The following is a 12,308-nucleotide window of genomic DNA, read 5'->3' on the forward strand; positions in this document are numbered from 1 at the left end:
AGGGGATGAAAAATGCCGGCAGCGAACGAATGAGATTCAAGGTCAATCACACGGCAGGGAACGACGGTACGAACGGCGGAAAGGATGGGTTGAACCGGTGTGGTGGCATGGCCGGCGGGCATGGCGCTTTGCAAAATGCCTTTCCTGGTGCAGGAAGGTCAGGAAGCATGGATTTTAGCAACTTCCCAAGCTGGGATAATATGGCAAATCATAGAATCACAGAATAGTTGAATTGGAAGGAGCCTATAAGGCCATCGAGTCCAACCCCCTGCTCAATGCAGGAATCCACCCTAAAGCATCCCTGACAGGTGGTTGTCCAGCTGCCTCTTGAAGGCCTCTAGTGTGGGAGAGCCCACCACCTCCCTAGGTCATTGGTTCCAGTGTTGTACTGCTCTAACAGTCAGGAAGTTTTTCCTGATGTCTGGCAAGAATCTGGCTTCCTGTCACTTGAGCCCGTCATTCCGTGTCCTGCACTCTGGGAGGATCGAGAAGAGATCCTGGCCCTCCTCTGTGTGACAACCTTTTAAGTATTTGAAGAGTGCTATCATGTCTCCCCTCAGCCTTCATTTCTCAAGTCTAAACATGCCCAGTTCTTTCAGTCTCTCCTCGTAGGGCTTTGTTTCCAGACCCCTGATCATCCTCGTTGCCCTCCTCTGAACCCCCTCCAGCTTGTCTGCATCCACACCACTGTAGGAATCAGACTGAAGGCGGTCCTGCATCCCTATTATACACGATCTAAACGCATGCAAATATTAAGATACCTCCTACAGTTTGCTTGTCTTTGCGTTGTTTCTAGTGCAACGACATGGGAGCTTGTGCGGCGTTTTGGCTTGCATTAAAAAGAACCATCTCTTGTTTCTATTCCAAATATGGTGCTGAGCTCTCCACGTCCTCTTGTTTTATACACACTCCGTGCCAATGGAGGCCTGGATGGCGACCAACAGGGTGGCATGTTGAAATTTAGCAAGGGATGCCTTTTGTTGCATAGAGGTGATGCGGTAGAGGAAGTGTGAGTTAATTAGCTTCTTTTGGGCTGGTTTCTGTTCGATGCACAGGAACAAGGCCAGCTTTGGTGTGTGTGTGCCTTCCTTAAGAGGGTAGTCCTCATGGGCGTCTGTTATACTGATGTACTGTGGCTGACCAGGGGTGCAGTTAAGACGTTTGGCCACTAGATGTCACTCCAGCAATGCAAATCTAAAGCATTCAGGATGGGGGGGGTGACTTTGTGGCAGGCTGAAATTCAACAGGCAAAGCGCTGCCACACTTCGTTTGCTAGGAAAAGAGGCATTTTTTAAAAAAAAATGTCTGCATCTCTCAGGCTGCAACCCTAAACACACTTAGGACTGCACGTCATTGAACTTACTTCTGAGTAGGCATTCATAGGATTGCACAGCCCTCTTTAGTATCTGGTCATGCTAGGCAGGGCTCCTGCAGCTTTAACTGTTATGATAAAGAGGGAATTTCACCAGGTGCTGCAGGCATACAAATGACACCTGTTGAAATTCCCCTTTCTACACAACTGTTAAAGATACGGGAGCCCTGTCCTCCTTTCCGTATGGGCACATCCTATGGGAAGCGTCCTGGCTACCCATAAATCTTGTGCTTCCTGCTCTACATTTCAGCTAGATGGGCATTTTTGCCCATCTAGCAGAGGCTTCGGGGAGGGAAGGAGGCTGGGGCAGCCACCGGACTTGTCATATGGCTGCCATCCTAATCTCCCCACCCCCAGGAATGCAGACTATGAAGGGGGAGGGGAGCACCGTTTCCTGGACACCCAGATCAGAGCCAGGAAACTGAACAGTCCAGCAACCTGCCCAGGACGGAGTTGCACTCTCCCTAAAGGGTCGGGTCCGTAGTCTGGAGGTGCTCTTGGATCCAGAACTGTCACTTGAGGCACAGGTGAACTCCGTGGCAAAGAGCACCTTTTATCAGCTTAGGTTGATATACCAACTGCGCCCTTATCTGGACAGAGATAGCCTAGCTACAGTAATCCACGCTCTGATAACCTCTCGTTTGGATTACTGCAATGCGTTATACGTGGGGCTGCCTTTGAAAACGGTCCGGAAATTTCAACTGGAACAAAACAGGGCAGCACGGTTACTAACAGGGACTGGTCAGCGAGATCACATCACGCCAGTCCTTTTCCAGCTTCATTGGCTGCCAGTCCAGGTCCGGGCCCGATTCAAAGTGCTGATATTGACATTTAAAGCCCTAAACGGCTTGGGGCCAGGCTATCTGAAGGAACGCCTCCTCCCATATGTACCTGCCTGGACACTAAGGTCATCCTCAGGGGTCCTTCTCCACGAGCCCCTGCCAAAGGAAGTGAGGCAGGTGGCTACCAGGAGGAGGGCCTTCTCTGCTGTGGCACCCCGGCTGTGGAATGAGCTCCCTAAGGAGGTTCGCCTGGCACCTACACTATATTCTTTTAGACGCCAGGTGAAGACCTTTTTATTCTCCTAGCATTTTAACAGTCGATAAATAAATTTCAACTTGGTGTTTTAAATCTGTAATTTTGCATTGCTGCTCTTTTTATCTGGTTGAGCTTTTAATATTATATTTTATATGATGGTTTTATACTTTTGTTTCATACTTTGAATGCTTTTAATTTTTGTGAACCGCCCAGAGAGCTCCGGCTATTGATCGGTATAGAAATGTAATAAATAAATAAATAAATGTCTAGGTCACATAGGATTCTATGGGGAAAATCCTAAGTAGGTTTAGACAGGAAAAAGTCCTTCAACTCCCAGCATTCCACAGCCAGTCATGAATAAAACGGCCTTTTCCCGTTCTAAACATGCATAGGAATGTGCTCTTGAAAGAAATCTGGGTCCATAATGATTCGGTGTGAGCAGGGAAGGCCTTAAAAGGTGAGCCATGTTTTCTATATTATTAAAGCCCTGCTTTTGTGCTCATATACGGAAAACAAAGCGTCCACGGCATTCAAGCACGGAGAAATGTAAATGCCACAGACGGTGACAATACAAAGGACGTTACAACGAAGACTTCACCCAAAACCCCGGCGTACGTTTTTTTTTAATATGAATAATCAAAATATATATTACAGTTTCTGGTTTCATAGGGAAAATTTTGTTTCGGGGTTTGTACAGTATACACAGTATTTCAGAAGGGGAAAAAAACCCAAAAACTCCAAACTTAACAAGGTATTGATGCTTTTTGCTTATATTAGAACTTCTTCTCTTCAAACAATTCCCCTTCTTTATAAACCCCAAATCTTGTATCTTTTGTGCAACAGATGAGGACGCTAATGCCCTGTCCCAAAATTAAAAAAAAAAGAATATGCTAATGAGAAAGCCCTGTGAATAACTTCTAGTTTTAGTAACGTTCGGTAAGCTTTTACGTTTTAATAAATACTCGGGGGCTTCAGGTCGTTCCCCCACCCAAAAAAGTAGCTTAAATTCTGCTAGGGGTCGTCGCAATTATTGCCCCCCCCCCAAAAAAAAGGGGGTCACGTACTCATACTCACTGCCAGACAGGCAGGCCGAGAAGGGCAGAGGTTTGTCGAAAGTATCGTCACTGTTATATTTACATTGTGATTTCATGATTCAAGTCCGCCTTTGCGCGCCCCGCTCGCTGCAAACTGCCCCCCGTGGCTGGTGTTTCCCCTCGCGCCCCCGAAAACGCGTTACGCGAACAAGGATCGTTAGAAAGTGCTTCCCTCTCGTTTCCAACACCCCCCTCCCCAAGTTTTTTTTTTTCTTTTAAAAAAATTATATTTGTTTTAAAAAAAAACACCATGTGAACTGAACTGTTAGAAAAAGGGTGTAGCTGTTGCAGCAGCAAAGAAAGGCCTGTAGTTCCCAGGATACCTTTAGCATATGATATGGTCCCTTTTTTTATTAAGTTTTGACACAGTGCTAGTTCTTTTCCCCCCCCACTTTTTTTTATGGGAAAGAGAGATTTTTTTTAAAAAAAAAAAAGACACACACAATCAAACAATACCCCAAATCACCCTATTGGAATTAGTTTGATTAATAAAGGTTTTTAAAATGCCTGGATTCTGTACAATATTTACATACAGAAGTCCTTCCTCCTCCCCTCATTCCTTTCTCTGTAGCCTCGGAGGGGCGGGGAACGGGCGACATACATTCTTAGAGGTCTTTCTCTCGGAGCGGTTTTCGTTCGGCGGAGGATTGCTGGTTTGGGTCACTTCCGTTCGTCGATAGTCTTAATGAACTCCACGGCCGCCGTGAACTGCATCCACCAATAGGATTCTTCGCCAGTTAAGCAGTTGGCGTAGAAACTACTGATGTACTGGACCGTGGACAGCAGGCAGGGCGGATTGGCCTGGAGGGGGAGAAGAAAGGAGCGACTTCAGCAAGCAGTCAAAAATACCGTTTCATAGAATCGTAGAGTTGGAAGGGGCCTACAAGGCCATCGAGTCCAACCCCATGCTCAATGCAGGAATCCAACTTAAAGTATCCCTGACAGAGGGCTGTCCAGCTGCCTCTAGGGTGGGAGAGCCCACCCCCTCCCTAGGTCACTGGTTCCATTGTCGTACTGCTCTAACAGTCAGGAAGTTTTTCCTGATGTCCAGCCGGAATCTGGCTTCCTGTAACTTGAGCCTGTTATTCCGTGTCCTGAACTCTGGGAGGATCGAGAAGTGATCCTGGCCCTCCTCTCTGTGGGAACCTTTCAAGTATTTGAAGAGATCATAGAAGGCTTATAAGGCCATGGAGTCCAACCCCCTGCTCAATGCAGGAATCCACCCTAAAGCATCCCTGGCAGATGGTTGTCCAGCTGCCTCTTGAAGGCCTCTAGTGTTGGAGAGCCCACAACCTCGCTAGGTAACTGGTTCCATTGTCATACTGCTCTAACAGTCAGGAAGTTTTTCCGGAATCTGGCTTCCTGCAACTTGAGCCCCTTATTCCATGTCCTGAACTCTGGAATGATCGAGAAGTGATCCTGGGCCTATTTTTGAAAGGAAGCGGTGCTGGGGCTCACGCCTGAAATAAGCCCCCCGTACCTTTATGAGCACAAACACGAGGACGGGGACGAAGTCGTCTGCCCCGGGGACCGAGTCTTCATTCGCCAGGCTCAGCAGGTTCATGATGGTGGAACACATTCGCAAGACGCACTGCAGCTTGTCCCGGGGCGTCTTGTAGGCGCTGATGGTGCGGATTTCAGACTGGGCCGACGGCCACGGCGCTTCGCGGAGGTAGACCTGCAAGGAGAAGAGGAATCTTGCTTCTAGCTAAACCAGGACCAAATTAGTAGGGCAACTGGGAAAGGTGGGGCACCTACATATTAATACAGTGAGCCCAGGGCGTCCCACAATATACATGCTGAATGCGTTAGATAAGTGAGCCCATTCGCAAGGCCTGTGACTTCAAACACTAGACTAGAGCGTTTGTGTACCATTAGTGGCAAAGAGATGGACCTAGGTTGGATACAGAACTAGTTATGCTTAGAGCAGACTCGTAAGTCCTAAGTTAGTCTGAATTTCACCTCTTCATGGATTCACTAAGGCTGGAGCACGCTGAGAATTGTAGGACTTTTTCCGATCTAAACATGTATAGGATTGCAGCATTCGTGGCTTTAGGCTAGCCACACACACACCCTTTCTCTGGTCAGTTCTATCAGCTGCAATATAAAGGATACCGGCACTGGCGTACTTTACAGAACTGTAAGGATTGCAACTAGGGAATGGATGTGAAGCTCTTTGAATAGTCAAAATCACTGTACAAATGTTAAGCAGTAATACCCGATTTCTTCGATTCCAAGACGCACTTTTTTCCCCATATAAACATCTCTAAAAACGGGGTGCGTCTTAGAATCACGGGTGTGTCTTAGGTTTTTTTTTTCCCTGTTAGTGGTACTGAAATTAGTGTGCGTCTTACAATCGACGGCGTCTTACAACCGAAGAAATACGGTAGTATTGACATCCAAAAGAAAAGTGAGCGACGATCACAATGACAAGGGAGATTCTACATCTCCAAAATGGAACAGACCACATGGTGTAGCTGGGATGATTTCAGCGTCAGCATGATTGCATTTATTCGTCAACCCAACAGAATGCAAAAACGAAAAGAAAAGGGAAAAAAAACCCAACCAGGACAAAACAGAGCGGGACTAGAGCTTTGTTTGCCACTGTTAGAGATCTGCCGTTAACAGCAACAGTCGAAAACGTAGCGAGCGTTAACGTCACCTCGGCATTAGAGCCGTCCAAAGAAAGCGCAAACAGAGGGAAATGCCACTAAAAAGAAAATGCAGCAACTAGCCAGGGTGAGCGACTGAAATAGGAGCAAGAGGCCCTGCTCCCACCGGAGTGATGGGGCGGGTGAAGCCAGGGCCCGGGGACGAATTCTGCTGCTTCCCGGCCTCAAGGCTGAGAAGATGGATGGAGGATGCCAGTTCAAAGCCCTGTTGACTGGGGAAGGGTGATGCAGCTGCTGCTCCCTCTCAGGAAGGCCGTTCCCGTTCAGGGCTTGTGGTCTATAAGGCCCGTGCTAACTCAAGCTGTTGGTGGGGGTTCTTCCCTGCCCCGCCTCCCACGTGGCTGGCTGGTGCCGGGTATGCTCAGGATTTGGGGGCGGGGCTCTGGGAGGGGAGCCCCGGCCTGCAATTAGAAGTGCTGCACTTCTCCCACCGAAGTTTACCGTGTCAGAGGACAAAGCCCAGCCAAGGATTTTGGAGGGTGTTACCTCAGGTATCTGAAGCGCTTTATGGTTTGCAGTGACTACTTTAGATAACCTCTGGATGTGATCGTGGAGAAGCCTAGAAATGGAGGAGGCAGGAGAGAGAGAGAGAGAGAAGTTTAAGTGATGCAGCGCCAGAAACTTCTTATACTTAGTTATTTATTACATATCTGCCTTTTCTCCTCCTGAAGGGACCCCGGGGCGGCGTACCTAATCCTCCTCCTCTCCATGTTAGCCTCACAACAACAGCCCTGTGAGGCAGGCTGGGCTGAGAGTCTGTGACTGGCCCAAAGTCACCCAGTGGGTTTCCATGGCCGAGTGGGGGCTAGAACTCGGATTTCCCTACTCCCAGTCCAACACACTAACCACTACACCGTACTGTCTTAGTAATGTATTTCATGTATCAAGTCCCATAGTTTGTCCCTTTTGCCCATTATTTATTTATTTATTACATTTTTATACCGCCCAATAGCCGAAGCTCTCTGGGCGGTTCACAAAAATTAAAACCAATGAAAAGCAGAAAAACAACCAACAATTTAAAAAGATGAATACAAACTACAATATAAAAAGCACAACCAGGATAAAACCACACAGCAGAAATTGATATACTAGGTTAAAATACGGAATTAAAACAGCAAAGTTTAAATTTAAGTTAAATTAGGTGTTAAAATACTGAGAAAATAAAAAGGTCTTCAGCTGGCGACGGAAGGAATGCAGTGTAGGCGCCAGGCGGACCTCTCTGGGGAGCTCGTTCCACAGCCAGGGTGCCACAGCAGAGAAGGCCCTCCTCCTAGAAGCCACCTACCTCACTTCCTTTGGCAGGGGCTCGTGGAGAAGGACCCCTGTAGATGATCTTAAGGTCTGGGCAGGCACATATGGGAGGAGGCGTTCCTTCAAATAACCTGGCCCCAAGCCGTTTAGGGCTTTGAATGTTAGTACATTCCATCCCAGCCGTGCCCAAAATCAAGGGAGTCTCTCTCTCTCTCTCTTTTTAAAGTGATTAGAGCTTTAGTTGATTAATCCTACCGATTAATCCATGAAAGCTTTCAGCAGTGACAGGAGTTCAACTGTCAAACCCGGAACAAGTGTGCAAATTAGGCAAGACAAATCATTTATCAGCATGGGCCAAGTGGCGTGCAGGACTGGCATCTGCTTTCTTTCTTATTTTTTTAAAGAACTTCAATAAAACGCAAACTTGGGGCAGCGCAACAAGCGGAGTCACGTTGAGGGGGCAGGATTACAGTTCGAGATTGATAAACAAATGGTCAAAGAACACCTAATTTCCTTGAATGAGTTCAAATCTCCAGGGCCCGATGAACTGCATCCAAGAGTAATGAAGGAGCTAGCGGAAGAACTCTCAGAACCTTTGTCTATTATCTTTGCAAAATCATGGAAGACGGGTGAGGTGCCGGACGACTGGAGGAGGGCTAACGTTGTCCCGATCTTCAAAAAGGGCAAAAAGGAGGAACCTGGGAACTACAGACCAGTCAGTCTGACATCCATCCCTGGGAAAATTCTGGAGCAGATTATAAAGAAGTCAATCTGTAAACACCTTGAAATCAATGCGGTGATCACTAGAAGCATTCCTGCATTGAGCAGGGGGTTGGACTCGATGGCCTTGTAGGCCCCTTCCAACTCTGCTATTCTATAATTCTAAGGAAAATGGTTCCCCATGCCGGCTGGGGATGGTGGGAATAGCAGTCCAACTGCTCTGGAGGGCCCTGGGCTGGGGAAAGGTGTCTATACTCACTGGTCACGCAAGATGTCCCCATCCTGGTTGGGGTAAAAGGCCAGCTTGAAGATGCGGTTCATGACGCTGCGCTCAATCGCCAGCTGGGCGTCCTGCAGCTGTTCCTCGCTGGCGTTCTGCCAGATGACGTCCTGGGCCATGGCCCCGTACAGGAACTGAAGGAAGTCCTCCACCTGAGCCGTCTTGTCGTCCGCTGCTGTCAGCTTCTGGAAATCTTTGGACACAAGAGCAGAGCGGGGCATTGCAGAGTTCGAGGAACAGGGCCCCTCGCGCCACAGGCCTTCTCAGGAGCCCACCCCAACCACGATCGCTCCCAGGATTTCCGCCCGGCAAATCGTGACTGCTGAACTGTGCCACTATGCTTTATCTATTTGTTGCGTTTCTATACCGCCCAATAGCCGGAGCTCTCTGGGCGGTTTACAAAATTAAGGCAATTCAAAGTGTAAAACAGCCGTGTAAAACCGTAATATAAAATACAATATAAAAGCTCAACCAGATAAAAACAGCAGCAATGCAAAATTACAAATTTAAAACCATGTTATTTAAAATTTATAGATTGTTAAAATGTTGGGAGAATAAAAAGGTCTGCACCTGGCGTCTCAAAGAATATAGTGTAGGTGCCAAGCGAACCTCCTTAAGGAGATCATTCCACAGCCGGGGTGCCACAGCAGAGAAGGCCCTGCTCCTGGTAGCCACCTGCCTCACCTCCTTTGGCAGGGGCTCTTGGAGAAGGACCCCTGAGGATGACCTTAGGGTCCGGGCAGGTCCATATGGGAGGAGGCGTTCCTTCAGATAGCCTAGCCCCAAGCCGTTTAGGGCTTTAAATGTTAATACCAGCACTTTGAATCGGGCCCGGACCTGGACTGGCAGCCAATGAAGCTGGAAAAGGACTGGCGTGACGTGGTCTTTGCTGTGACTACTGCAAAGGACACACACACACACACAAAATTGGGGGAAGATCAAGGAGGGCTACCTCAACTGAGCATGAATTTGGTGCAAACGATGCTCCCCTTGGTTGGGAGCCTCTGGGTTCAAAAGGGGACTCCCCATTTCCCCTCTTCTGAGGCATCAGGAACGGTCACAACTAGACTCCGTGAACTGGTGAGCCCACACTCTTACCTAGTCGTCATATATTGAATGGGAAAGGAGAGTAGCCAAGGGCATTTCCAGGGGGATCCGAGGCCCCTCTGCCTCATCACGCCACTTCAGCCAATAGCAAAGCCTCTCTAGGCCCCCTTCTGTGACATCACAGCAGCTCGCCCGAATGCTGCCAAGGCTTCACCAAAAGCGGATTAAAGTGAATTTAGGGTTCAATCCTATGCATGTTTAGACAGGAAAAAAAGGCCTAGAATTCCCAGGATTCCCCCAGGCAGCCATTTTGGCTGGGGCATGCTGGGAGTTGTAGGACTTTATCTCATCTTTCCTCCAAAGAGGACAGAAGCTTTATTTTATTTAATTTATTTAAAACACTTATATCCCGCCCTATATCATTAAGATCTCAGGGCGGCTTTCTCCTCGCCCTGTTATCATAACAACCCTGCAAACGTAGCTGGGACAGAGCGAAGGGTCTGAAGACATCGGGTAAGCGGCGGAGCAGGAATCTGAACCTAGGTCATCCTGGTCCCACATCTGACCCCACCCTCCGTGCAGGCACCGTTACCTTGAATGAACTCCCGTATCTTTGACTCTTTGCTCTCCAGCAACAACCGCACGCACACGGTGGTGAAGTACCGGTTGGCCAGTTCCTTGTCTCGCAGGACTCTTTGCAACAGCCTTTCCAGGTGGGCCTGGGTGGTCTGGAGGCCTTGGCGGCACCGTGTCAGGTACGCGATATACGGAGCTCTTTTCCTGGAAGAGAAAAGGCGCGGCTGAGTTCCGACTGCAGGAGGCCCCAGGCCGGCAGCCAATTAAAGGAGGCGACACCGGCCGACGTGCTCCGTACCCATAAAACACGCCCTTTGGAGTGCGCCAGAACCAGCTGCTATCATGGCATCCAAGCAAGCCAGGAGCGGGCAACTGAACTATCGCACGTGCCACTGCGGAGTGAGCGGCAGCCCTGCGCGTCGGCCAAGGTTTTCCTATCGCAAAGCAGGTTTTGATCAACACGGCCTCCGCCGCCGACATAGGCAGAGAGGAACGAGGGCGGCGTGAACCGCACACCCCTGTCACGCACCACAGCCTCATATAAATGTTTCGTTTCTTGTCAATCTAGTTTGGTGTTAAGGTAGTTTAATGCTAGGGCCTCCAACAGGGTGAGCGTGAGCACCTCTCTTGGTGCCTCTCCTGATTTTACTTTTAAAATTTATATATCTGGGAGGTAGCCATGCTGCCAAGCAAAGTGCTGCTTTTGGCACCATCTTTGTTTTGGTTCAGAGCCCAGCATCATTGAGGTTTTTGGTTTGGATGCTCAGACTCCACCTCTGCCTTGTCTTTAGTGGGCAAGTTACTTTTCTTTAAGTCTCACCAGTTTGCATTCTGGGAAATGAGCGTTGTGTAACTGGCCATGGCCGCCCGTCGATGAATGAAAAAGTCCCTTCCCGTGGAAGCCATTTTGTGAGAGTGCTCACAACACTTCCTCAAAATTCCAAATGTGCCCACCATCCACAAAAGGTTGAGGACCCCTGATTCAATGTTTCTTCTTCTTCTTCTTCTTCTTCTGCGTTTGGTACTTGTTAATTTTTTCTTCTTTGAATTATTTGTTTTCTCGGATATCTTGTTAGCTGCCTTCAACCCCACGATAAAGGCAGGATACAGATTTTAATAAATGAGGCTGATCGTGACCCAATGCTCTACGAATGCATCTTTTCCGCATGGGGAGGGTGAGGGGGTGGCGGAAGGGTCTCAAAGGCAGAACCATGGGGTTATGGTCCTGGGAGCCCTCTCTGAATAATATTAATCCTATGTACTTACAGCAAACCCAGTCTCCAAGTATAGACCCTTATGCAGGCGAAATGGCATCATCCACAAACAAGGGGGAGATATCTGTGGACTTGTACGGCTTGCGGAAGTTCATAAAGTCTATCTAGGCCGGCCTTCACTGCAACTCCAGGTTGGGGAAGGCTGTTAAAGCCTGTGACCGTGTGATTCCACTCGAGACGGACAAAATGCTGTCTTCTGAAAACAGATCCAACCAGAGGAAGAGCAAGAGGCTCACCTGTAATCCTCAGCAATGGAGGCCAGGAGTTTGCAGCAGGTCCTGTTGTCAAAGCGGCCGACGCAGCGCATGGTCTCCTGGAGCTGGGCCATCAGGTTCTTGTCCTGAAGGTTGATGGCTTCAGCCAGCTGGACTTTGAGGAAGCAGACGATTTCGTTGTCTGAAGCCCAAGATGGCGGGTGGAAGGGAGGAAAAACGGGAGATGCTGAAGCAGTATCGTGGCATGGCTTCAACGGAGCGTGAATTTGATGCTAACACTGCTCCCCTCGGTCAAAGCTCCCGCTCCGCTGGGGCATCAGAAACGGTCACAACTAGACTCTCTAAATTGGGTACAGCTCCCATAAGCCCCAGCTTATGGGAGCTCTACAAGTTCTACAACATTTAAAAGGGATGTGGTTAGGCCTCATCTGGTGTATTGCGTCCAGTTCTGGGCTCCACAATTCAAGAAGGACGCAGACAAGCTGGAGCGTGTTCAGAGGAGGGCAACCAGGATGATCAGGGGTCTGGAAACAAAGCCCTATGAGGAGAGATTGAAAGAACTGGGCATGTTTAGCCTGGAGAGGAGAAGATTGAGGGGAGACATGAGAGCACTCTTCAAATACTTAAAAGGTTGTCACACAGAGGAGGGCCAGGATCTCTTCTCCATCATCCCAGAGTGCAGGACACGGAATAACGGGCTCAAGTGACAGGAAGCCAGATTCCGGCTGGACAACAGGAAAAACTTCCTGACTTTTAGAGCAGTATGACA

At 48.7% G+C, this 12,308-nt stretch overlaps 1 protein-coding gene across 6 annotated transcripts in view; it reads right to left on the reverse strand.

Annotated features, from left to right (window-relative positions):
* Nucleotides 1–3,015: 3,015 nt before the first annotated feature.
* GAPVD1 (GTPase activating protein and VPS9 domains 1) overlaps nt 3,016–12,308 on the reverse strand; it is a 49,986-nt gene continuing 40,693 nt past the window's right edge. For all 6 annotated transcript variants that reach the window (XM_063144539.1, XM_063144536.1, XM_063144538.1 and 3 more), the window contains 6 exons: nt 11,561–11,720; nt 10,067–10,254; nt 8,407–8,620; nt 6,663–6,735; nt 4,985–5,182; nt 3,016–4,305 (listed from right to left, as the gene is read on the reverse strand). In XM_063144539.1, the coding sequence (XP_063000609.1) occupies nt 4,165–4,305; nt 4,985–5,182; nt 6,663–6,735; nt 8,407–8,620; nt 10,067–10,254; nt 11,561–11,720 (974 nt within the window). In that variant the 3' untranslated portion in view covers nt 3,016–4,164. The remainder of the gene's footprint in view (nt 4,306–4,984; nt 5,183–6,662; nt 6,736–8,406; nt 8,621–10,066; nt 10,255–11,560; nt 11,721–12,308) is intronic.

Source organism: Elgaria multicarinata, chromosome 19 (genome assembly GCF_023053635.1).
Source record: "Elgaria multicarinata webbii isolate HBS135686 ecotype San Diego chromosome 19, rElgMul1.1.pri, whole genome shotgun sequence".
Lineage (NCBI taxonomy): Eukaryota > Metazoa > Chordata > Lepidosauria > Squamata > Anguidae > Elgaria > Elgaria multicarinata.